Source organism: Strix aluco, chromosome 4 (assembly GCF_031877795.1).
Source record: "Strix aluco isolate bStrAlu1 chromosome 4, bStrAlu1.hap1, whole genome shotgun sequence".
Taxonomy (NCBI): domain Eukaryota; kingdom Metazoa; phylum Chordata; class Aves; order Strigiformes; family Strigidae; genus Strix; species Strix aluco.
Window position 1 is genome coordinate 7,015,088 of NC_133934.1, and position 25,846 is coordinate 7,040,933.

The window sequence follows — 25,846 nt, forward strand, 5'->3', positions numbered from 1 at the left end:
GAAATAGCCCCACAAAAAGGCTGGCGGGTGGGAAGGCTGTGGCACTTCTCCCTCCCTCTCTGCCGCGGCGCCCATCCCCGGCGCTGCCTCCCCTCAGCTCCGGGCAGCGCCGACCCCACTCCCCCCGCCCCGTGCGATGCGGGGCCGCGCTCGGCCCCCATTGGCTGCGCTCCCCCACGTGCCGCCGAGGCCCCGCCCCCCCGCCGCCCCCCGCCCTCCCGCCCTCCCTCCGCCGGCTCCCGCGGAGCCGTTACCTGCGGCGGGGCCGCGTCGCCCTCCCCTGCCCCGATGCAGAGGCGAGGCCCCCGGACCGAGCCCAGCGCAGGTAGGACGGCGGCGGCGGGCTGGCGGTAAACCCACTGCCCGCGGGTGTGAGGCGGCGGTTTGGGGTAATGTGGAGTGGGGGGAAGGAAGGGGTGTTTTTTTAGCGGGGGGGGGGGGGGGGGAGGTCGGTGCGGCGGCGCGGGGCCTGCTGAGGGGGGCGTGGTGGTGCTGAGGGGCGTTTGCACTCAGAAACGCACCGGGGACCTCTGTCGCCGCTGAAAAGGGTCTGAGGTGCTGCCGAGGCGTGGGGGCACCAACGTTTGGGGGGTGTTTTGTGAGGGGGTGATGGGTCCCAGAGATATTCGTGTGCCTCGGGGCCGCCGCTCCCTCAGCGGGCCGGGGGGCGCCCGGAGGCCTCTGAGTGTCACCCGGGCCAGGCCGCGACGTCCTCCACCCTGCTGCGATGTGGGGCTGAGGTGTTTAGGATGTGCCCCATCAGTGCCTGTGCTCCGAGGTCCCTACCGGGGAAGGCAAGGAGACACCGCGCCGGGGAGGTTTCTGGGTGGTGAGGTGGCGGCTGCAGTTCTTAAGCAGATGGGCGATGGAAGTCAGGTCTGCCTTGGGCCCCTCCTGGGAGGGAGAGGAATGTAGCTGGGGCTGCCTTGGGTTGTTCTTCTAAATAAAATTTATAGGCTTCCACTTGTCTGTGGGTTGTGATAGCCTTTTTGTGGGTGATTTTTGCCTTTTCCCGCTCAGGAGCAATGTGAATGCAAAACAGAAATGATTGCTGCTGTTGCTGCCAAAACCTTTTTATTTCCTTCAGCGCTACTCAGGAAAACAAATTTTTTTTTTGCTGAGCTGTTTGTTTTTTTTTCCTAATTTCGGTTGATAAGATCAAAATATAATGATGATGAGGAGAGATGTTTATTTTGCAGCTGTCTTTAGTTACAGAAATGAATGGGAGATGTTCATAAAATTACTGGAGGTAAACCGCTTTCCTGTGGTAAATGGCTAGTTTTGCCTCATTCTGAGAAAAAGGGTAAATAAAGATGCATCGTTCTTACTTTTCGAAAGAAAACTTGTTGATATAAATGCTCTTTATGTGTCTAAAGTGGATACATACTTTTAAATGCAGCTTATGATGGGAGTGTACAGATGCAGTTTAGAAGGCATGTGCGGTTTTCTTGCAGACTGTTTTGCTGCAGTGGGGTTACTGTCTCCCTTCTAGATCACGCAGCAGGAAACCTTGAGCTGTCTCCAAAGCCCTCTGCTAGCCGGACAAGGGTAGCAAATGCAGGGAATTTCATTGAAAGGTCAAAATGCAGCTGGAGGGTTAGCGTGCATAAGCACTTTGGTGCATTGGCCGTTTCCTTGGGGCTGATGAGAAACAGGCTCATCCTGCCTTTGATTTCCTGGAACTTCTTGGGATTTAGCATCCTCCCTTCCGTAGAGTTTGATTGAATTGGACAAGTGATTAACAGGCAGTTAGGGGCAGGATGTAGGAAGACAAAGTGTAATAGCAGAAGCTTCCTTTCACTGAGGGAAAACTGGCTAAGTATGTTTAATTTTGCTTGCTTTACATATATCTGTTTAGGTGATGAATGTGGAACGTGCCAAGATTGATGCAGAGTTGGGTGTTTGGAGGGTGAGTTAATTTGTTTAGATAAGAGAACTTGGAGAAGTAGGTCTTGAGTTTTGATAAAGGCTAGGTTACTGAACAAGACCCGGCCAATCCTTCAAACTTGTCATGGAGTAATTTCCAAATTACAAGTGAGTTTGAATGAAACTTACTCAAACACAACAGATTAAAGCATCTGCAGCGGGCACATCCAACGCTTCAAAACTGCACAATGATAATTTGGACATAGGACTCTGGATTATAGAGGAGTCTCCCCTGTTGCTGGCAACTCTCTCACATAAGGTCATTCTTAAATTAAGGACTTTCTTGAAACTTGTGTAGGCTGTTATTTTCCATTACTCCCATGAGAAGGCTGTTCCTTTGCCACTCAGGAATCTTTGCTTGTAGTCCAATATTTATTTATGACCACTTTTTCCTGTGTGCTAATATCGTCCTTTTGTTTGAATTGTTTGCTTCTGGCTTTTGTTTCTACATGTTTGGTGTATCTAAGGACAAACTCTCAACCTCTTTAGTCAAGGTAGTCAAGCCGAGCTCTCTGTTACCCTTGGGAGCTGCTCTTCCTTCACCCGTACCACCGGCTCTCTCTTTGACCTGTTAGGTGCTGAAGTCTTGAATTCATAGAATCACAGAATGGTTTTGGGTTGGAAGGGACCTTAAAGATCATCTAGTTCCAACCCCCCTGCCATGGGCAGGGGCACCTTCCACTAAACCAGGTTGCTCAAAGCCCCATCCAACCTGGCCTTGAACACTGCCAGGGAGGGGGCAGCCACAACCTCTCTGGGCAACCTGTGCCAGTGTCTCACCACCCTCACAGTGAAGAATTTCTTCCTTACATCCATTTTAAATCTACCCTCTTTCAATTTAAAGCCATTATCCCTCATCCTATCACTACGTGCCCTTGTAGAAAGTCCCTCCCCACTTTTCCTGTAGCCCCCTTTAAGTACTGGGAGGCCACTAGAAGGTCTCCCCGGAGCCTTCTCTTCTCCAGGCTGAATAACCCCAACTCTCTCAGCCTGTCCTCATAAGGGAGGTGCTCCAGCCCCCTGATCATCTTTGTTGCCTCCTCTGGCCCCACTCAAGTAGCTCTATGTCCTTCTTGTGTTGGTTCCCCCAGAGCTGGACACAGCACTGCAGAGGGGGGTCTCACGAGAGCAGAGTAGATGGGGAGAATCCCCTCCCTTGACTTGCTGGCCACACTTCTCTTGATGCAGCCCAGGATACAGTTGGCTTTCTGGGCTGTGAGCGCACATTGCTGGCTCATAGTCAGTTTTCCATCCACCAACAGCGCCAAGTCCTTCTCAGGGCCATTCTTAATCCCCTCATTTCCCAGCCTGTATTTGTGCTTGGGATTGCCCCGACCCATGTACAGGACCTTACACTTGGCCTTGTTGAACTCCATGAGGTTTGCATGGACCCACCTCTCCAGCCTGTCCAGGTCCCTCTGGATGGCCCATCCCTTCCCTCCAGCGTGTCGACCGTACCACACAGCTCGGTGTCGTTGGCAAACTCACTGAGGGTGCCTCGATCCCACTGTCCATGTCTCCAACAAAGGTGTTAAACAGCGCCGGTCCCAACACTGACCCCTGAGGAACGCCACTTGTCACTGCTCTCCACTTGGACATCGAGCTGTTGACCACAACTCTTTGAGTGTGACCATCCACCAATTCCTTATCCACTGAGTGGTCCTTCCATCAAATCCATGTCTCTGCAATTTAGAGACAAGGATGTCATGTGGGACAGTGTCAAATGCTTTGCACAAGTCCAGGTAGATGATGGCAGTTGCTCTTCCTTTATCCACCAGTGCTGTAACACCATCTTAGGCCACCAAATTCATCAGGCATGATTTGCCCTTAGTGAAGCCATGTTGGCTGTCACCAAACACCACAGAATCACAGAATCAACTAGGTTGGAAAGGACCTTGAAGATCATCTAGTCCAACCATTAACCTAACACTGCCAGTTCCCATCTACACCATATCTCTTAGCGCTATGTCGACCCTACTCTTAAACACCTCCAGGGATGGGGACTCTACCTCCCTGGGCAATCCATTCCACTGCCTAATAACCCGTTCTGTAAAGAAATACTTCCTGACATCTAGTCTAAACCTTCCCTGGCACAACTTGAGGCCATTCCCTCTTGTCCTATCGCTTGTTACTTCATTAAAGAGACTCATCCCCAGCTCTCTGCAACCTCCTGTCAGGTAGCTGTAGAGGGCGATGAGGTCTCCCCTCAACCTCCTCTTCTCCAGACTAAACAACCCCAGTTCCCTCAGCCGCTCCTCGTACGACATGTGCTCCAGACCCTGCACCAGCTTCGTTGCCCTTCTCTGGACACGCTCGAGTCATTCAATGTCCTTTTTGTAGTGAGGGACCCAAAACTGAACACAGTCATCGAGGTGCGGCCTCACCAGTGCCGGAGTACAGGGGTAAGATCCCTTCCCTGTCCCTGCTGGCTACGCTATTTCTGATGCAGGCCAGGATACCATTGGCCTTCTTGGCCACCTGGGCACACTGCTGGCTCATGTTCAGCTGGCTGTCAGTCAACACCCCCAGGTCCCTGTCTGACTGTCAGCTCTCCAGCCACTCCTCCCCAAGCCTGTAGCGCTGTTGGGGGTTGTTGTGGCCCAAGTGCAGCACCCGGCATTTGGCCTTATTGAACCTCATACAGTTGGCCTCAGCCCATCGCTCCAGCCTGTCCAGGTCTCTCTGCAGAGCCTCCCTACCCTCGAGCAGATCAACACTCCCACCCAGCTTGGTGTCGTCTGCAAACTTACTGAGGGTGCACTCGATCCCCTCGTCTAGATCATCAATAAAGATGTTAAACAAGAGTGGCCCCAAAACCGAGCCCTGGAGGACACCACTCGTGACCGGCTGCCAACTGGATTTAACTCCGTTCACAACTCTTTGGGCCTGGCCATCCAGCCAGTTTTTTACCCAGCAAAGCGTGCGATCATCTAAGCCTCGAGCAGCCAGTTTCGCCAGGAGAATGCCGTGGGAAACAGTGTCAAAGGCCTGGCTAAAGTCAAGGTAAACTACATCCACAGCCTTTCCCTCATCCAATAAGCAGGTCACTCTGTCGTAGAAGGAGATCAGGTTTGTCAAGCATGACCTGCCTTTCATAAACCCATGCTGACTGGGCCTGATCCCCTGGTTGTCCCGCATGAGTTGTGTGATGGTACTCAGGATGAGCTGCTCCATCAGCTTCCCAGGTACCGAAGTCAAGCTGACAGGCCTGTAATTTCCTGGATCATCCTTCCGACCCTTCTTATAGATGGGCGTCACATTGGCCAATTTCCAATCTGTCGGGACCTCCCTGGTCAGCCAGGACTGCTGGTAAATGATGGAAAGCGGCTTGGCGAGCACCCCAGCCAGCTCCTTCAGCACTCTTGGGTGTATCCCATCCGGTCCCATAGACTTGTGTGTGTCTATGTGATGTAGCAGGTCACTCACTCTCTCCTGGATTGCAGGAGAGTCGTTCTCCCAGTCTCTATCATCTGGCTGAGGGGGCTGGATTCCCTCAATACAACTAGTCTTGTTATTAAAGACTGAGGCAAAGAAGGCATTAAGTACCTCAGCCTTCCCCTCATCACCTTCTTATTTTCCATGTGCCCTAGCATTGTTTCCAGGAGGATCTGCTCCATGATCTTGCCAGGCACAGAGGTGACACTGACTGGCCTGTAGTTCCCCAGATCTTCATTTTTTCCCTTTTTAAAAATGGGGGTTATACTTCCCCTTTTCCAGTCAGCGGGAACTTCACTGGACTGCCACAACTTCTCAAATATGATGGGTAGTGGCTGAGCCACTTCATCTGCCAGTTCCCTGAGGACCCTCAGATGCGTCTCATCAGGTCCCATTGACTTGTGCACCTTCAGGTTCCTTAGATGATCTCAAACCTGATCTTCTACAGTGGTGGTTCTTCATTCACCCAGTCCCTGCCTTTGCCTTCTGCGTCTTGAGCAGTGTTGTTGGAGACCTTGCTGGTGAAGACTGAGGCAAAAAAGATTTCACAAGTTAAGCACTAAACTTGGTTCCAGCAATGTTCTTTGCTATATTGCAGTTTCATTTTAATCCTTTCCTTCATGGGACGCTTTTGGCATCTCCTCTTTTGCTTCTGTAGGCGCAAGTGTGATTTTTACTATGATCTCTTGGAGTGTTAGATGATACTGTGGTAAAAATGCTGCTGTGCTATTAACATTGTTCCATAATTACCAGTTGTTCGGTGCTATTCTGCTGCATAATTCAGATGTAATATGAAACATCTTTGCTGTGTAAGTCTGCTGGCATGTTTCCTTAGCCCAGTAAAGATTAACGCTATGCCCTGTCTTTTCCGACCATTTCTTTTAGGGAAGATTTATTCCTTAAACTTCCCGTGTAAGGGGAAAGACGTAATTTGAGTTTGCTTCCTTGTGTGGGCTGAGAGATACCTTCCACTGGTGCTAGATGAACTCGCCCAGCTGGCGGGGGTGATGTGCTGATTTCCTCTCCGCCTGGTTGGTGTGCCTCTTCCTCAAAGTACTCGAGCTGAGCAGCGCTTCCACAAGTGCAGGGTCTGTGGGTCTGGGGAGGATGATGTGCTGCAGAAAGGAGTTTGCAAGATGCACATAGGAAGGGGTTTTGAGTAGCAGCTGCCACACTGCAGTTCATTCTTCCTGTGTGTTTGCTGGCTTCAGCAGATGCTGAGAGGAGTGGCTGACCTCAGGTTCTGAATGCCCCGAGCAGGCAGGCCACTGTTCCTTACACAAGTAACATGAAAGGGAAAACTGGGATTTGCTATAAAAAAAAAAAAAAAAAAAAGGGGTGAGGGGGGCTCAAAAGCTTTCTCTGCAAGAAAATATATCTTTTTAAGACACTGTTCACAAGAGCAGTGCTCTAACTCATCTGTTTCTTTGTGCTTGGCTGGAACACTGACTTTCTGGGCCTCATTTGGGAGTCTGAAAAATTCCAAATTCAGATTCGGTTTTTGTCTGTTGCAAAGCATCAGCTGCCCTCTTAAGTGTTGAAGGACATCTTGTTGATATTTGTTCTGAACGAATTGTAAACACACCAGCTGTCACTCGGTGTGCTCACACCCCGCACCCCTCCCCTCTGAAACGAGCTGGGTGGGCTGCCGGGTTAGTGTGGGCGGAACCAGCACCCCCCACCCTTGATCAGGTCATAAGAACCCTGTGGGAGCTCAGGGTGATCGGATAGTAGTTGACTGTGAGTGCCCCGGGGCAGCTTGTAGAGCAGGGCTGAGTCTCTGCCACTGGACAAGGTACATTCGATCCCTGCAGATCTCTTCCTGGCCAGAGAGAAGATCATGGTCACAACACGGCCAAGAGGCAGAGTGACGAGGAATGTGGGAACCCAGACAGAGGTCTTGCACAAACAGGCGGCTGTGCAGGTCTCTGCCTGCGGAGAGTGCCTGAGCCTGGTGCTTGAACCGGAGGGAGTCAGAGACACCGTGTGTGTGCGGTGTGATCAAGTAAACGATCTGCTCAGGCAGGTGGGTGAACTGAGGGAGGAGGTAGAAAGGTTGAGAATGATCAAAGAGTGTGAAAACGAGATTGACTGGTGGAGCCACACTCTGAGACAAAGGCAGCAAGTAGAGTACAAGAAGTGCATGACTCCCTCCCCTCCTCTCACTAGGCAGAAGGAGGGGATGTGGGGGACAGGGGGGAATGGAGTCAGGTCCTTCCTTGGAAAGGCAAGTGAAAACCTTCTTGGCCCTCCTCACCTTCCCAGTTGTCATTTACAACAGGTATGAGGCTTTGGAACTAGACGGCCAGCTAAAGGAAGATGGAAATGAGGATCCATCCGGTGAGTCATCCACAGCTTGTCTCTCAGCCCCACGACTTGTGACTTCTTCAAGTAAGAAGGAAAGGAGTGTAATTGTAGTGGGTGACTCTGTTCTGAGGGGTACAGAGGGGCCCATATGTCAACCAGACCCATACCGTAGGGAGATCTGCTGCCTCCCTGGGACTTGGGTTAGAGATATTAAAAGGAAGGTCACTGCTCTGGTGCAGCCCTCTGATTACTAACCTTTGTTGGTTATCCAGGCAGGTAACGATGAGGTGGTAGAAGTCTAAAGTCACGAAAAAAGGACTTCAGGGCACTAGGGTGGCTAGTTGAAGGCTCAGGAGCTCAGGTGTTGTTTTCATCAATCCCTCAAGTGGAAGGGAAAACCACTGAAAGAGGGTGGAAAACGTATCTGATTAATACGTGGCTCAGAGACTGGTGCCATCATCGAAATTTTGGGTTCTTTGAAGTTTATAAGGCACCTGGTCTGCTGGTGACAAATGAGACGGGTGGGATGCAGCTGTCCCAGAGGGGGAAAAGGATTCTGGGGCAGGAGTTAGCAGGGCTTATTGACAGGGCTTTAAACTAGATATGAGAGGGGAGGGGGAGATAACTGGGCCTGTTAGGAATAAGCTCAAGGGAAGCATGCCAAGGCTTGAAGGATGGTGGACTAGTGAGGGCTCTCCCTCTGCCATTTCATTTGAGAAAAGGGATAGATGTTTAGAAACCATGGAAGCACCTGAGAAGGGTCTGGTAGGAAATGGGGCCCACACTCACAAAAAGGTGTTGGATTCATTAGTTCATCTCAAGTGCATCTATACCAATGCCGGCAGTATGAGCAACAAACAGGGGGAGCTTGAAGCCATGATGCAGCACGAGAACTATGACATAGTAGCTATAACAGAAACGTGGTGGGATGCCTCACATGACTGGAGTGTTGCAATCGATGGCTACAAGCTCTTCAGGAGGGATAGACAGGGAAGGAGAGGCGGTGGAGTGGCCCTGTATGTTAGAGAATGCTATGAGAGCTCAGAAATCAAGTATGGTGATAACGGGGTTGAGAGTGTTTGGATTAGGTTAAGGGCCAATAAAGCAGATCTTGCTGTGGGAGTCTACTATAGACCTCCCAACCAAAGCAGTGAGGTGGATGAAGCTTTCTATAAACAGTTGGGAGAAATCTCATGGTCACTTGCTGTTGTTCTTGTGGGGGACTTCAACCTTCCGGGTATCTGCTGGAATCACAACACAGCAGAGAGGGAACAATCCAGGAGTTTTCCTGGAATGTGTTGAGGATAACTTCCTCACACATCTGGTGAGTGAGCCGACCAGGGAAGGTGCCCTCCTGGACCTGCTTCTTGTGAACAGGGAAGAGCTTGTGGGGGAAGTAAAGGTTGGAGGCCGTCTGGGGTGCAGTGATCATGAGATGATTGAGTTTTCGATCCTTGGAGAAACAAAGAGAGGGGTTAGTAAAACTGCCACCTTAGACTTCCGAAGGGCAGACTTTGACCTGTTCAAAAGACTGATTAACAAAATCCCTTGGGAGGCTGCCCTGAAGGAAATGGGAGTCCAGGAAGGATGGACATACTTCAAGAGCGAAGTCTTAAAGGCACAGGAGCAGGCTGTTCCCACGTGCCGAAAAACAAGCAGACGGGGAAGGAGACTGGCCTGGCTAAACAGGGACCTTTGGCTGGATCTCAAGAAAAGGAGAATCTATGACCTTTGGAAGAGGGGACAGGTGTCTCATGAAGACTATAAAGATGTAGTGAAGTTATGCAGGGAGAGCCAAAGCACAGCTAGAGTTCAACCTGGCTACCGCTGTTAAAGATAATAAAAAGTGTTTCTATAAATTCATTAATAACAAAAGGAGGATTAGGGAAAATCTCCCTCCTTTATTGGATGCAGAGGGAAACACAGTAACGAAGGATGAGGAAAAGGCTGAGGTGCTCAACACTTACTTTGCCTCAGTTTTTAGCAGTGGAACTGGCTGTTCCCTGGACACCCAGCCTCATGAGCTGGGAAATGGGGAGGGGAAGCAGATTGAGGTCAGCACAATTGAAGAAGAAGTGGTCAGAGACCTGCTACACCACTTGGATGCACACAAGTCTGTGGGACCAGATGGGTTACACCCAAGGGTGCTGAAAGAGTTGGCAGATGTGCTCGCCAAGCCGCTTTCCATGATTTACCTGAAGTCATGGCTAACTGGGGAGGTCCCATTGGACTGGAGGGTGGCAAATGTAACGCCCATCCACAAGAGAGGCAGAAAGGAGGATCCAGGAAACTATAGACCTGTCAGTCTGACCTTGGTGCCAGGGAAGGTCATGGAGCAGGTCATCTCGAGTGCCATTAAAAGTCATATAATGGGCAACCAGGGGATCAGCATGGGTTTATGAAAGGCAGGTCCTGTCTGACAAACCTGATCTCCTATGACAAAATGACCCGACTATTGGACGAGGGAAAAAGCTGTGGATATTGTCTACCTGGATTTCCGAAAAGCATTCGACACAGTTCCCCATAGGATTCTCATAGAAAAACTGGCTGCTCATGGCCTGGATGAGCAAACGGTCTGCTGGGTCAAGCACTGGCTGGACGGACGGTCCCAGAGAGTGGTGGTCAATGGGGTTAAATCCAGCTGGCGGCCGGTCACAAGTGGTGTTCCTCAGGGCTCAGTGTTGGGACCATTTCTGTTCAACATCTTTATTGATGATCTCGATAGGACATAGAGTGTGTCATCAGTAAGTTCGCAGATGACACCAAGTTAAGTGGGAGTGTCGATCTGCATGAAGATAGGAGGCTCTACAGAGAGATGGATAGATTGGATCGGTGAGCCAACGTCAGCGGGATGAGCTTCAACAAGGCCAAGTGCCCGGTCCTGCACTTGGGCCACAACAACCCCCTGCATAGCTACAGGCTTGGGGAGGTGTGGCTGGAGCTGTCTGGAAGAGAAGGATCTGGGGGTTCTCATTGACAAGCAGCTGAACATGAGCCAGCAGTGTGCCCAGGTGGCCAAGAAAGCCAACGGCATCCTGGCTTGTATTAGAAATAGTGTGACCAGCAGAAGTAGGGAGGTGATAGTCCCCCTGTACTCTGCACTGGTGAGGCCACACCTGGAGTATTGTGTCCAGTTTTGGGCACCTCAATACGAGAGGGATATCGAGGTGCTGGAACGAGTGCAGAGGAGGGCAACGAAGCTGGTGAAGGGCCTGGAGAACAAATCCTTGATTTTTTTCAGGAGCGATTGAAGGAGCTGAGACTGTTTAGCTTGAGGAAGAGAAGGCTGAGGGGAGACCTCATCACTCTCTACAACTACCTGAAAGGACATTGTAGAGAGGTTGGTGCTGGTCTCTTCTCACAGGTGATTAGTGACAGAACAAGAGGGAACGGCTTTAAACTGCAACAGGGGAGGTTCAGACTGGACATTAGGAAAAAAATTTTCCCAGAAAGAGTGGTCAGAGAGTGGAATAGGCTGCCCAGGAAGGGGGTGGAGTCACCATCCCTGGATGTGTTTAAGGGTCGTTTAGATGAGATGCTGGGGGATATAGTGTAGGGACTTTGTAGAGTAGGGCTGATGGTTGGACTCGATGATCCCAAGGGTCTTTTCCAACCTGAATGATTCTGTGATCTGTGTTCATTCATTATGGATTTTTGCTGCTCTTCACTTTAGAGCACCTGAAAGAGGTTTCACAGAAAAGCTTAGAACAGCTTGACTAGAGAAAAAGGTGCCAAGGCAAGAAAAGTGAAATCAAGAGGGCAATCCCTGTTTTGAACATTAAACTGTCATTTAGAACCTCCCTAAGAGTTCTTTTGCTATAACATTGTTTTAGCAGGCACTATTAATATCCAGAAAGCTTCCTGTGAATGCTGCTGAAAGGAAGTGATGGTGTTACACTCTGAGTATCTCTAATTAATAATTATAAATTGGACCAGATTTGAGCTGGAACCAATTTTTGTGTGTTCAATCTGGATGACCCAAGGTTAAGAGCAAGTTGTAGTCTAGCTATGTGTATCCTTCCTAAAGGAAAAGACTGGGCAGATAGACACAATAATGTAAGGTTATTAATGATTTCATTAGTTAGTTGGTGGTTGATGTTACAAAGAGGATGTATGAATGAGCCATTAAACAGTTAGAAGGAAACACAAGCAGAGCATCATAAGACAAGGAGAGAAAAATGATGATGCCTCTAAGGTACTGTTGCTTCTTGCTGGTATTCATGGCTCCAGGCAAAATAATTTTCACCTGTGATCTTGTTGGTGCCTGTCAACTGCTCTGAAATTTTCATTTACTCCTCTCCGTTTTTTGCCAATTGCATCCACGTGTATAGGATTCAGTGTTATATTCTCAGTTTCTGAGGAGATGGATCTTTACCAAATGAATTGCAGATTGTACAGACAATGTTGGTTTTTACTTTTTATTGTCTGATTAAAAAGCTCTATCAGTCAAAGTTCATTCTGTAAGATGCATTATGCACTAATGTAATCAATGTCCTGTTGTGGATGCTTATAACCATATTATAGGCGAAACTTCTTTTTGCCATCAAGGATGTATTCTTTCTATTGACTTTATTAAATTAGTAAAATCAATGGACTCTTTGGCATGTCTGTCATGCTTTTTTCATGCAAATAGTAATAGGTGCTAAGCAGATAATATTCAAAGAAAGTTTATCGAATATCTAAATATGATAAAGTGCCAACTTTACTGTGGCATTTATATAGGTGCAACTGAAGAAATAATTGACAGAAGTCTCTCATTTTTAACTTAGTTCACTTTTCCTCCGGCGAGCAGCTGTGAGCCCCTAATCTGCAACAGCTCGCTGGCTGTTGTCTGTCTTGTGACCATTTCTTCTAGGAAGTGGTGGGATGATGATCAGAGGATTATTTAAAAATAAATATCCAACAGATAATACATTACTACAGATTATAATGCAAGAGTATCTCATACATCTGCTTGTCCCTGATAAGTCTCTTTCAGATCTTTAATATCTCTGGAATTTTTCCTCATGCTTGTGATTTTAAGGGATTTTTGTCATGTACCATTGAACCAGAGTCTTAAAGAATGCATTTCAATGTTTATTGTGTTATAGAAAGAGATTTCCCAATCAGAAACAGTTCCTTTGGAATAACTTGTCTGTTCCTCTTCTTTCCCCACTTTTTCCCAAGTACTTTGTCACTGTGGGCAAATGGGCCTTTTCAAATAAAAGGCTTTTTACTTTCTGTGTATGTGTTTTAAACCCAGTTTCAGTCTCTGGACAGCTTTTCAATTAGCCTTCCCAGTCTGTTAAACCTGTGTCTAAAATTTGACTTAAAAATTTGTATTCACTTCTGCAGAAGTCATTGGAAATTGAGGCAGTCCTTCACTGTGTTGCAGTTTCTGGAGTTCCTTTTGCTAGAGGAGGATGATCTTCTGTTGTTCCAGGTTGATTATTTTTTAATAACAAATTCTTTAGGTCACGACAGACTATGTTTCCAAATTGGTTTAGCATTTAAGAAATACTCTGTGTTTTAAAATACCGCTAATCCACCACTGCAGTTGTAAGGTAGCAGTTTGACCGTATCACTTGCAACTGCCGAGTCCTCCGTGTGTAATGGGTTGCACAACTAACTGTCCTTAGCTTCAGCTTTTTTATTCTTTGTATTATCATTTTTGCTCCCCAATTATTATTGGGACAGAGCTTGATTCACCGTTGATTTTTAAAAAAATAAAATTGTTTATCGTGATTTTTTTTTTTTAAAATGGACAGAGGTGATTTGCAATATTTATTTCATTATGGTTTATTGTTTCCAATGAAGAGATGATGAAGTTTGAAAGTGTAGGATGGATCTGAAGGTATCATGGGTTGATCAGGAGACTTGGGAGGGAAAGTCCCAGAGGAGAGGCACCCCTGGGGGACTTGTGGGCGACCTATGCCAGAGCAGGTGAGCTGGTAAGAAGCACAGAGGAGCAGAAGAAACCCAGTGAGAATAATAGAGGAGCTGCAGACAGAAACCGTTATGCACATGACCCCAAGCTCCTGCACTGTCTGTCACCTCCCCAAAGGAGTTGGGACAGCTCTGTGAAACCTGTGGCAAAAATAAGGGAAATTGAGACAAAGAGAGGAGGAGGAGGAAAAGTGTTTGGTTTAGGTTTAGCCAAAAGTAGAAAGGGAAGGAAAGGTGTTTACTCATGGGTTAAATTGTTTGTTTTCTTTTTCTCAGTATTAGAATCGGTGATTAGAAGTTGTATTACTTGGCAATAGATTATATTACTTAAAAATTCTCTGAATCAAGACTGTTTTGCCCATTAAAGAGAATTGAATAGGTTTTGAAGATGTGGGAGGGAACTGGAGAGTTTTATACTGATTTCTGAATCAGTTTTTTTAATGACTTTTTAAAAAAATAACAGAAGATAAAGAAGTTAAATTTTTCATATCCTTAGGTTTCTTCAACTGAGAGGCTCTGCTTAACAGATGGCTCTTAAACATTTTTGGTATCTGTTTAAAAAAACCCCCACAGAACTACCACCTAATTAACCATTCTTTTCTTTTTTTTTACATTTCAGCCCTTACTTTTGATCTCTATGGGTTTCAGTACTACAGAAGCAAACAAAATTAATTCGAACTATAAATTTTACCAAACTATTTTTCATGTTGTTACATAAATTAATATCATTTTATTCAAATATTATATCAGTCTCGAAAGCCATAGTGAAAATTAATATATCATCTATTTGGCTCATAATGAGGATAGATTAAAATGTGTAATCTTTTAATGGGCACAACTCTCTCAGGTAATCACGGACATTAGTGTTGTAGTTGTCACTTAATTTTTGTCATCTGTTTTCCCCAAAGGTGTCCCAGGAAACAGTCTGTAATTGGTTTAAGTTTTCTTAAATGTACTCTTCTAACTCTTTGCATAAAGTCTGTGGGGTTTTTTGTTGCTTTAAAAAGCCTCGGAACAGGAAGTTCATGCAGGATGCATTGCTGGTAATGTGCACAACAGCTCAATAAAGAGTATTTTGCTCAAGTTTATTCCATGTGAAAACACCCTCTCTGCCTTTTAACTTTGCCTTTCTTTTTTGAAACATAAATGTTGCTCAAAACCAGCTTTTATTTTATCATTTACTGGTTTTGGAAGTATGTTTCTTAAGTGAAGTGATCAGGTATTTTTGGGTGGTTTTGCATGTTTTTGCATTAGTTTTTCTTTCTGTTTCATTGCCTGCTCGAGCCCTGTTGATCTTGATTCGTAATGCCTTTATATAGGTGTGACTTCCAGGTTTCAGTTACTGGGGGCTTTACACTGCAAGCTTCTTGATCTTGTTACATGAACTTCAAAGGCGGCATTGTGCAGTAAGGCCTTGAGATGGACTGTTCTGCAGATGACTCATAAATTTGGCTGTTTCTACTACTTCTGGTGGTACTGCGAGAGGGAAAGTTGTATTTTCAACTCCTAGGAGCTTCAGGTGTCATCCAAGATGATGTAGTGCTAGATGCTATACAACAGTAGAGCAGAAAATGCCTCTTGTCCTGTTGGGCTTTCAGCAGTGGCTTGCCTAGGGTCACTTCCTCATGGGCTTGGGTAGGAGCAGGTGGTAAATAGCAGCCCATGTGCAGGTACTCATGTAGTTCTGGGGGATAAGTTTCCGCATGAAGCGTTACTGACTGGATAGGAACTGATAGGAACTGTCTGTGCCGGTGCTGGCTCTGTGGCTCTGGTCCCTGCCTGCACAGACAGTTATTTTGGAACAGTACCTGCCCACATAAAATGCTGAGCTCAGCTGTGGAGGCTGTTAACTGGACCCTTGGTGTGTGGGGAGGTGGGAACGTCCTTGAATTGGTAGGGTGAAGGAGGCAAGTGGAAATATCCCCTGCGTGGGGTTACGGTTCTGGAGGTTTAACGAGAGGGTGGTGGGGGATGTAGGTATATGCGTTATTCTGCACTTGTATGCAGGCTGGTCTGATCCTCTCTCCATGCCTGGTAACACTGTTGGTGCTCAAACAATGCTGGCTGAGAGTCTTTGTCTTTGGGTAAATCCAGGTGCTGTGCATAACCAAATGCAATTTATTAGGGTGTGTCAGTGGTCATGTACAACTTGACACATGCTGCTTCTTAGTTTTTAGCATTCCCACATAAAAAGACATCCTGAAAACTTAAATTAATTGCTTCTGAAATATTCCAAGTGTGGAAATTTTGTCTACTTAAGAATAACAATGAGACAAAAGTAAATTATGGTGAAAAGAATAACACCACAAAAAGCTTTGGAGTATATTCCTACTGATGGACAATTTAGCTTTTGAAGCAGCTTTACACAGATCACTTAAGTTCAGATGAAAAGCAAATGTAAGTCCCTCGAGTCCTCACTAATTACACCGCAATGAGTAGCTATGGAAATGTCAATGCAAAATGTGATTGTAATACAGCATTACTACTGAGACATCTTTTGTACACAAATTGAGACATTTGCATTTATGGCTTCCAAAAATGTAGCACTGCACCTTTCTGAAAGGGTGTAGTGGTGTTTGGCAGTGGTGGTTGTATGCAAACAGCAAAATCTGGATGCTATAGACACAGCTTGTCTTTGGTGATTGGTTTCTTAACTGCCATGGTTCTCTCCCTAAAGTCATAGACTTTTTCTTTTTTTCTTTTAAGCTCAGGAAGACTGTGGGGAAGGTGCACTTTCAGGTGCTTGTTACTGCTGACCTTGCTCTTTTGACTGTTCTTTTGGTGTTCCAGCCAGTGGAAGGTGCTTATTGACTTAGATAAGAGTGCAGGATCAAACCCTGAGTAATTTTTAAGAAATGCTGTGCTGGACAGATGTATTTTGACTTGATCTATCTATCTGTCTATCTATACATATTCACTTGTTCAAGAAAGGAATAATCTGAAACAGAACTGACAAAAGTCAACCTGAAGTAAACTGTTGGAAATGAAATTAAAATTGTCACTCTTTCAGTTATATAAGCAAAACCATTGAGCATATGAAGTACTAAGAGTTGGACTCAGAAAGGGTGTGCTGAGGTGATTAATTAAATTACCTATGTTCCTTGTTCTTTATTGCACATCCAGGATGAGTGAAGCAATTGTTTGAGGATGACTAGAATTTATTTTGCTTACAGGCAGGGAAGGCTTTCTGATAGCACTCGTTATTGCAGTCTTGCATTCCTCGTTAATCCTCTTCTGTCTTCATCACTCTCCACCTCTTCTGTTCCTTCTCCATTTTTCAGATCTCTTGCAGCCTTCCCTTTTCTTTGTTTTGAAAGGCTTCATGAAAAGTGTGTCTGTCGTAGGATCCCTGCATGAAATTGTGTAGTAGGAAATTCTCACCCTTGGAAATTATTGAAAACCTGCTGTTTGCAGAGGAGTCTTTGACAATTTATATAGCAGAAGAGATTGGCTGTGTCGTTCTGTGCTGCAGGATGATTCTGGGAGTATGTTAGTGCCATTAGGCAATAAAAAGTTTTATATACATTGAGCAGTCTTTCACAAGCAAGTCTTTCTGTCAAATTACAACAGAACTTGGGTCCTAGAATAGGAAAGACTAATTTGTAAAGAAATAAAAACTTGCTTTGAACAAAGCAATGCAGTGAGGCTTTAACCTTACCCTTGTAATTCAAGCTGTAAAACTTCATGGATTTGATTCAAACTGCTGGAAAATAAGTGCTTAATCTGGAGTGTGTTCCCTCATAAATGTTAACAGTACCACGGCCAGACCTCACGATGTCACTTGGTATGTTGCTGCAATGATTTCCTGGTAGCAGGATCCTCTGATACCTAGTCTGACTGATTTTTTTATTTTTATTTTTTAGTGCAGAATCTGTTCTGATCTAGGTTCCTATAGACTGTGATCAACTTATGTCTTTATGTTGTTTACCCAAGAAGAATTATTACCTGCATTGTTCTCTAGTGAAAATGGCTGAAGCTTGTTTCCTTTTTTATTTAGTGTTTTTTCCTTTTAAAAAAGAAAAGTTCCATTTTATACTTGTCCCCAGCTGTGTATGTAGAGAGCTGTGGAACTGACAGATATAATTATTGTTTTGTTGTATGTTGTAGCTTAGGCCTAGGCAGCATTCAGCGATCCTGTCCAACAGTAAGCCATCCATGTCGGTGAGCGATCCCCTTCCCTTTCACCAAACAGTGCTGAGTGCCCCTTGTTTATGCTGGTCTGAGGCAGTCTCAGCTGAAGCAATCTGGCTGTGTGTACTCTGTAGTATGTGGAGCAATCCTGGAGTTTCCACATGGTCTGCAGGCCTTGTTCACGTTCTCCTCTGCAGCGTCCTCTAATCACGCCTCATGTTGTGTGCCATGTGTGACTGTGCTGGCAGGCTCCACGAACTGGGGCTCCCTGTGTGTGTTGGCAACACGATCTCTGTGGATACTTGTCATCTCCAAGATGTGTTGGTGTGAAGGTACTGGGTCCCAGGTAACGATGAGGGGTGCTTAGTTGTCTGCATAGTGTGGCAGGAAGGACGTGTGTCATACCGGGAATGTGAAGTGATTCATAGAATCACAGAATGGTTTTGGGTTAAAAGGGACCTTAAAGACCATCTAGTTCCAACCCCCCTGCCATGGGCAGGGGCACTTTCCACTAAACCAGGTTGCTCAAAGCCCCGTCCAACCCGGCCTTGAACCCTTCCAGGGAGGGGGCAGCCACAGCTTCTCTGGGCAACCTGTTCCAGTGTCTCACCACCCTCACAGTGAAGAATTTCTTCCTTGCATCTGATCTAAATCTTTCAATTTAAAGCCGTTAACCCTTGTCCTATCACTATATGCCCTTGTAAAAAGTCCCTCCCCACCTTTCCTGTAGCCCCTTTTAAGTACTGGGATGCTGCTATAACGTCTCCCTGGAGCCTTCTCTTCTCCAGGCTGAACAACCCCAACTCTCTCAGCCTGTCCTCACAGGGGAGGTGTTCCATTGCTCTGATCATCTTCGTGGCCTCCTCTGGACTGGCTCAAGCAGGTCCATGTCCTTCTGATCTTGTGGGCCCCAAAGCTGGACACAGCACTGCAGAGGGGGGTCTCACGAGAGCAGAGTAGATGGGGAGGATCCCCTCCCTTGACCTGCTGGCCACACTTCTCTTGATGCAGCCCAGGATACAGTTGGCTTTCTGGGCTGTGAGTGCACATTGCTGGCTCATAGTCAGTTTTCCATCCACCAACAGCACCAAGTCCTTCTCAGGGCCATTCTTAATCCCCTCATTTCCCAGCCTGTATTTGTGCTTGGGATTGCCTCGACCCATGTGCAGGACCTTGCACTTGGCCTTGTTGAACTCCATGAGGTTTGCACGGACCCACCTCTCCAGCCTGTCCAGGTCCCTCTGGATGGCCCATCCCTTCCCTCCAGCGTGTCGACCGCATCACACAGCTTGGTGTCATTGGCAAACTCACTGAGGGTGCCTCGATCCCACTGTCCATGTCTCCAACAAAGGTGTTAAACAGTGCTGGTCCCCACACCAACCCCTGAGGAACGCCACTTGTCACTGCTCTTCACTTGGACATCGAGCTGTTGACCACAACTCTTTGAGTGTGACCATCCACCAATTCCTTATTCACTGAGTGGTCCTTCCATCAAATCCATGTCTCTGCAATTTAGAGACAAGGATGTTGTGCAGGGCAGTGTTAAAAGCTTTGCACAAGTCTGGGTAGATGACGGCAGTTGCTCTTCCTTTATCCACTGTCCTAGTTTGAGTGAGTAGTGGGGGGTTTTTTGTAGCAGAGGAGGGGGCTACAGTGGTGGCCCCCTGTGAGACGCTTCTCGAAGCTCCCCTGGCTCTAAGTTGAACCCACTTTGGCACCAAGGCCAGGTCAATTAGCTGCACCTGTGTGGTAATGTATTTAAGAAGGGGAACTTGGGAGGAGTGATAGGAGTTGTGAGGAGGAGTTGTTAGGAGAACATCTGCAAACACTGAGGTCAGTGGAAGAAAGGAGGAGAAGGGGGGGAGGTGTGCTGGAGCAGAGCTCCACTGTGTCCCGTGGTGAGATGGCAGGGCTGTCCCACCGCCACCCATGGGGGTCTGTGGTGGAGTTGATACTGATTTGTGGCTTGTGGGGGGCCCCATGCTGGGACAGGTGATTGTGCCCGAAGAAGGCCAGGACTCTGAGGGAAGCAGGCCCTGCTGTTGTAGCTCGGCACTGGGAAGGCTGCAACACACAGGGGTGACCCACATGCCAGTGGGAGTGACTCATGTTGGCATTAGTTTGTGGGGGACTGCCTCCTGTGAGAGGGGGACTGCGCTGGAACAGGGGAGGAATGTCAGAAGTTCCCCCCTCCCAGAGGTGGAAGAGGTGGCAGGACTGACCAAACCCCTCATTCACTGCCCCCTGCGCTGCTGCAGGGGAGGAGATGGACATACCGGGAGCAAACCTGAGCGTGGGAAGAAGGGAGGGATGGAGGAAGGTGTTTTCAGGTCGTGGTAATGCTTCTCACGGTCCTACTCTCTGTTACGTGTTGTTGCTGTTAGTGTCTGTATTACATCTATGTTCTTTTTTCTTCCCCTAATGAGTCTGGTTTTTGCCTGTTCCTTAAAGGATGAGATCATTCCTCCCTGTCCTTATTTCAATTTTCTGGGCCCTTTGCTTTCCTCCTTCCCAGCGTTGGGGTGGAAGGAAGGAGTGAGTGGCATCTTTGCTTATTTTTCCCTTCCCAGTGCTGGAGGGAAGGGGGGAGTGAGCAGTTGCGTGGTGCTCAGTTGCCCTCTGAGCTCAAACCATGACATCCACCAGCTCTGTAACCCCGTCGTAGAAGGCCACCAAATTTGTCAGGTGCGTTTTGCCCTTATTGAAGCCACATTGGCTGTCACCAATCACCTCCTTATTTTCCATTGTGCAAGTCCTGCTGGATTGTCACTGGACATCTCGAGGTAGAGCAGTTCAACGTGGTGGTCCATAACTGGCATTAGGGTATGGTCCTTGTAACAAATTTTGCTGATGCACACTAGGCCTTTACCCAGGTGGGCTTGATGGATTTGCTGCAAATCTTAGCTGAGAGCAAAATGGACTTGTAATGGGGATGACTGGGGTGGTGGTGTCAACACCCAGTTTTGCTCCTCAGTGCTGTTTTTATTGAGTGGTATAGATGCAGCCAGTAAAGATGGGGTGTTGCTCTGAGAAAATAATAAACCTGTAAGGCTTGATAGGTTCCTTGTGACCTGCTGTCTTGTGTCCTGACAGGTTGTGTGAGAAACTGGAGCTGAGTTTGATTTCCAGCTTAAGTGTTAGCATTCTGGGGGACCTTGGGGTGTCACTTACCCCTTGGGTTTCGGTTTACCCTGTTCCAAGGGAAGTGTAATGGTACTGACCTCAGTTTGTACAGTGCTTTCAGATCTGCTAAAAGGTGTTTAAGGTATTGCTACTTTGTGACAAAGGCCTACAAATGGGTGTGACAACTTAGAGAGCCTGTGCAGTTAATAAATACAGCTAGGTGGGTAATTTGAGGATCTTGGTAGTATCGTAATAGTGGTTACCTATGTTTGAGGCAAGTGGTGAAGTTTTCTGCTGGCAAAAACCAATAAGCTTTTTTTTTTTTGCCTTGCTCTGTTTTGTGGGTTATGATCACTTGCAGGTGACTCTGGAAAGCATCATTGAACTGTTGTCTGCTCTTCAGAGGATTTAAGATTATGTTGTTGATTTTTATCTCTTCTTGTCTCACCCTGTCTCACAGTGGTTTGTGGCTTTTGACCTTCTACCATGTATATCAAGTTTGTTACTGAGAAATGATGAGTGACTGTGCAAAGACAGACTGATTTTGAGGCATCTTCTGAATTAGATATTCCTGAAATTTCAGTGGGCTGGATTTGAAATCTGGAGGGGACACTTCTGTCTCATCAGCTCCTTCATCCTGGTGTTTAAGAACATCAGTTGTTTGTCCAAATGTTTTGAAGTGGCAATACAGGCTAGGTCAAATGGGTCATATCACCATATAAAATGAAAGGAGGTGGAGTGGAAAAGAGTGTGTGGAAGATCATCCCTAGATAAAAGCCTTCCCTTAGCCCTGCTTTTTTTTAAAAGTTCTTGTGACAGAGCCCTTGGCAAAAGAACAGAAGAGTGTGAACATCTTTGCAGTGGAGAGCAGAGGAGGTTAAGCACTGAGATCAAAGGGAATGAGTAGGGCTGAAGTCCTCCACTGTGGAGGATCAGGCTGCATCCTTCCATGGTTGGCTGATCAAACGGGGTGCTGCTTTGGGAGGTCAGTAGGGCAGGGAAAGCCCTTGCCCGGATCCCTTCTCCTTTCAGGGCAGAACCAGCAGGCTTGTATGGGTGGGCTTTGCCTGGTGTTTCCTTGTTCGCGCACATCTTTGGTTAATGGCAGCAGCCTGTGAGAAGTTGATGTGCCAGCCTTCATTTGCTTTCCAAAATCGGAATTGAAGCACACTGATAGAAAGTCTCAGGAGTTTACAAACAGTAAGCAGTGAGATTGCTTCTTGTTAGCTAATGATCAGTGACTTGTCCATCTGCGAGGGAGCACTGGGCGCTCCTGCTGCGTTCACAGTGTTTGTTGGAGGGGAGCCGCTGCTGTGCACAGAAACTCCCCTTGTGCTGGAAGCCTCCTGGTCCTGCTGCGTGCCAGGCAAAATTTGCTGCACACCCTCTTTGGTTCTTCCTGTTGAAGTTGCTGACCACATTGTTGGGGCTTCTGAAGAGGTCAGCAGTAGATTCAGCCTGATAATGAGACAGGTTTGCTTAAAACCTTGGGGAAATCAGAGAGTTAATTTGAAATTTGGGCTCCAGTTTTGAGGATGGGATGGTTTGTACAGGTTCTGCATGGTGGGAGCATGCTTGAAGCCTGCAGGGTAGCGTAATACTTGAACATTTTGATTCAGGGAACCTAAATACCCTGAGAATACTGTGTAAATTTTTTTTTCCCCTGCTTAGAGTCTAATAATTGCTCAAACAAAATGGTGTTTGACCAAGATCAAACAATCGTGTTTGACAATAATTGATGTAATTGCAACTATTAGACTTCAGACTTATGAAGAATGCAAAGACCTATACCTGGCAACATGTACATATTTTTAGAATCATGTTCTGGCAGTGCATCTGAAATTAGTATGTTGTTAATCACAAGGAGGTTAGGAGCAATTCAGTGTTCCTGACACAATAACCAAGAACTAACAAACTTCTCTGGGAAACGGAGTAAATTAACAGTTATTTGATGTGCTATGGACTTTTTCTCAATCCAGCAAAAGTTATGATAACTTCTATTCTTCCTTTTTTACAGCAATGCTGAGTGACAATAACTCTGTGAAGCTGAAAAGTGATTGTTCACCTCCTGTGCAATGGTGTAAGGTGGCTGCACGTGAAGATGAGAAGACCAAGCTGGTTTTTAAAAGGTACTCGCAAGTAAGTGTCATTGTCACAGCAACATAGAGGCCAGTTGCTCTCTCCCTAGCCTGGGCAGTTACAAAACGGATTCAAAAATCAAGGTGATCAGATTGCCACAGGAACTGAATGGAGGGTTAGGCACACCACTTTCCCTGGGGCACCTAAGACACTTGGGAGGATCCTAGGCTCTCTTATAGTAGTACCCATTTTACCAAGCCAATGTGAGATCCCAGTACATTGCTCAGAAGTTATTTCCAATCTTTTTTGTGTCCAGATAAATAACAATGTCAGGGCTTTTGTACAGTCTGGTAATTGAAGAAATTGAAGGGTAGTGGATGGTTAGAGGGCATTTTGGGGAGGTGTTCCCTCATAGTTAATTTGTGTATGAAGACTTCTGGAATGTACATCACAAAATCTTACTCCATTGTTTATAATTTGACATTACATCAGAATTAATGAATGTGTGCTAGTGTATATCCAGCACCATATTTTATACCAAAAAGTTAACTACTGTGATACTTCTCCGCCACATGGATTTTTAGGTCTTAAAGCTTAAAAAACCCAAAGACAAACTTATATCCACTAGTGTTTTGAGCACCTGAATGGTGCAGCCCCAGCTGAATCTAGAGTTACTTGATAAACCTCTGTGGAGGAAAACCAGCCTCATTCATCTGCTGTGAATCCCCTGTTTTCTGCCAGTCAGCTGATTTCCAAGGGTTGCAGCCTAACATGCTAATGAAGGTTTTAGACGTCCTATCAGTGCAAAATTTAATTTAGTTAAATCAGATGTGAGAACAGTGCTGTTCTTCCAGTGGTCACCTTGTTTGCAACATATACTGCAAATTGAGTGCCAAGATTGCATCTATTAGTCCATAGGGTGCAAGCTTTTTTTTTTTTTTAAAAAAAATAATCTTAGAAACCTGTATTAACTTCATCTGAAAGAGTTTCAAGAAGCGCTGAACACTTAGTAGTTGTATAATTTTTTTAAAGACATTTAAACAAATGTTCAGTCCTTAGGAAACCATAAGAAATGAAAGTCAATAATGAGGCTCAGCTACATACTTGAGCAACAACCACAACTCTAACCAAATAATGATGTAGTTTTTGCAGATCAGTCTAGATGTGAAATGAGCCAAACAAATATTTGGAGATCAACAGTGAGATTCCTTAAGAATGAGAAATGAGTTGATCAAAAACATAGATAGTCTATATTAACTCAATTTTAAAGTTGGTGGGTTTTTTTCCCTCCCACATGTTTTGGGGGTGTAAATAACTAAATTAGGCTTCTCAATATACACCTGAGCATTCTGGCCTGCCAGTGAGTTGAAAGTTTTGTTTGTGAGTGGTGGCCATGCGCCCAAAATCTTGCAATTTGAAGTTCCATCCTCTTTTTTTTTTTAACTTGCATGAAAATACATCTTTCAAAATAGAGTTGTCCTTTGAAGTAGGAAAACAAAAGTCACTCTTGGTTTTTTTATGTGAGGAAAGCTGTTTGACCCATAAGAGATGCATTTGAAGTATAGGATGCAGGCGTAGAACTGCATAAATCAGTGTCAATATGAAGCACTTTCCTTATCAAAGCATCTATGTATGTTTGTACTTCCCTGCAGATAGCTCTGAAGAGTTGTGAAAGACTTGCAGTGAACAAAGCAATAGTTTTTCTTGGTTTGAATCAAATGCAAGTATTCACCTGAAGTTCTTCAACTTACTCAAATTTGTTTAAAAATACTCATTTAACAGTTGATGGATTGCTGGAAAAATTTTTATTTTTTTTTCTCTCTCCTACCCCTACACCCTCCTGTTTGTTTTTAGACGTTTTGCACTGTTTGTGGTTGCAGGGTGCTTCCTTTATATCCTCAAATTGCATTTTGGCCCTGAAGAATGTGACAGAACAAAAATGCCATATGTGGATCTCGATCGTGTAAGGGTTGGTATTTTTTGGCTTTTTTTTTTACTTGGCTTAAAAAAAAAGTTATTAACTGACAATCTAAAGGTTATAAGAATCTGTAACAAAGAACTAGAATGCTGAAATTATCCTGTGAGGTAAAATATATATTGCTTCATTTCATGCCATAGAACTTCTGGGTTTTGTTCGTGTGGAGTAACAACAGAAGTGCATAGAAAAACTGGATTTTTAGGGGTGAAATGAGATAACTGTGACTGTTGTCTGTTGTAACAGACTGTGAATGTTGTAACATTTGAAATAGACATGTCATCATTCTGTTGTGTCAGTGCAGATGGCACTGGTGATCAGGAAACTAATGCAACTAAAAAGTAACATATTAAAAAAAGCCCCAAGCCCGACACATTAAACCAAAGGTTTATTTTAACCTAAGCAAGTTCCTAAGCTTTGCCTTGTAGTTGCTCAGATGTTTTTGGAGTCACAAGGCAAATGTGCAGGAGAGTGCTGCTCTTGGTTCATGTATTTGTTTAAGGTAGCAGCTACTTACTTCAAGTCCAGTTTTGCACATGACTTTTAAGATGCCAATAAAGCTTTCTCTTAATTTCTCATGACACTTCTCTGCCTTTTGCTACTTAGACTGTTTGCTCTTTATAGCAGTACTTAACCTTGGCTTAGAGTTGTTACCTTTCTCTCTTTGAATGTCTCAATGCTAGGACACAACTTAGAGCAGAAGCCCGGATTTAAGATAGTCTCATCTTAACATCACTGCGTGTGTATCCTCCCCCACCTCCCACCTTCTCTAGTGCATATTTTTCCCCTTCTGAGCCTCTATTGCCTCCACTTTTGTTCTCATTTGACTTCTTTTCTCAGTAACATAGTCTTGCTTTCAGACAACAAACGCCTTAAGCCAAGCAAACCTAAAGACTGCATGACCTGTTGTTTATTGCTGTCTCATGATTCATTTTGTTTGTGTTA

At 45.8% G+C, this 25,846-nt stretch overlaps 1 protein-coding gene across 7 annotated transcripts in view; it reads left to right on the forward strand.

Annotated features, from left to right (window-relative positions):
* Positions 1-217: 217 nt before the first annotated feature.
* ST3GAL5 (ST3 beta-galactoside alpha-2,3-sialyltransferase 5) overlaps positions 218-25,846 on the forward strand; it is a 35,803-nt gene continuing 10,174 nt past the window's right edge. The window contains exons 1-3 of one of the 7 annotated variants that reach the window (XM_074821879.1): positions 218-325; positions 22,865-22,986; positions 24,781-24,895. In XM_074821879.1, the coding sequence (XP_074677980.1) occupies positions 22,949-22,986; positions 24,781-24,895 (153 nt within the window). In that variant the 5' untranslated portion in view covers positions 218-325; positions 22,865-22,948. Of the gene's footprint in view, positions 326-13,074; positions 13,091-22,864; positions 22,987-24,780; positions 24,896-25,846 lie in introns of those variants that run through there. The other 6 variants (XM_074821881.1, XM_074821876.1, XM_074821877.1 and 3 more) reach the window with 6 other exon arrangements.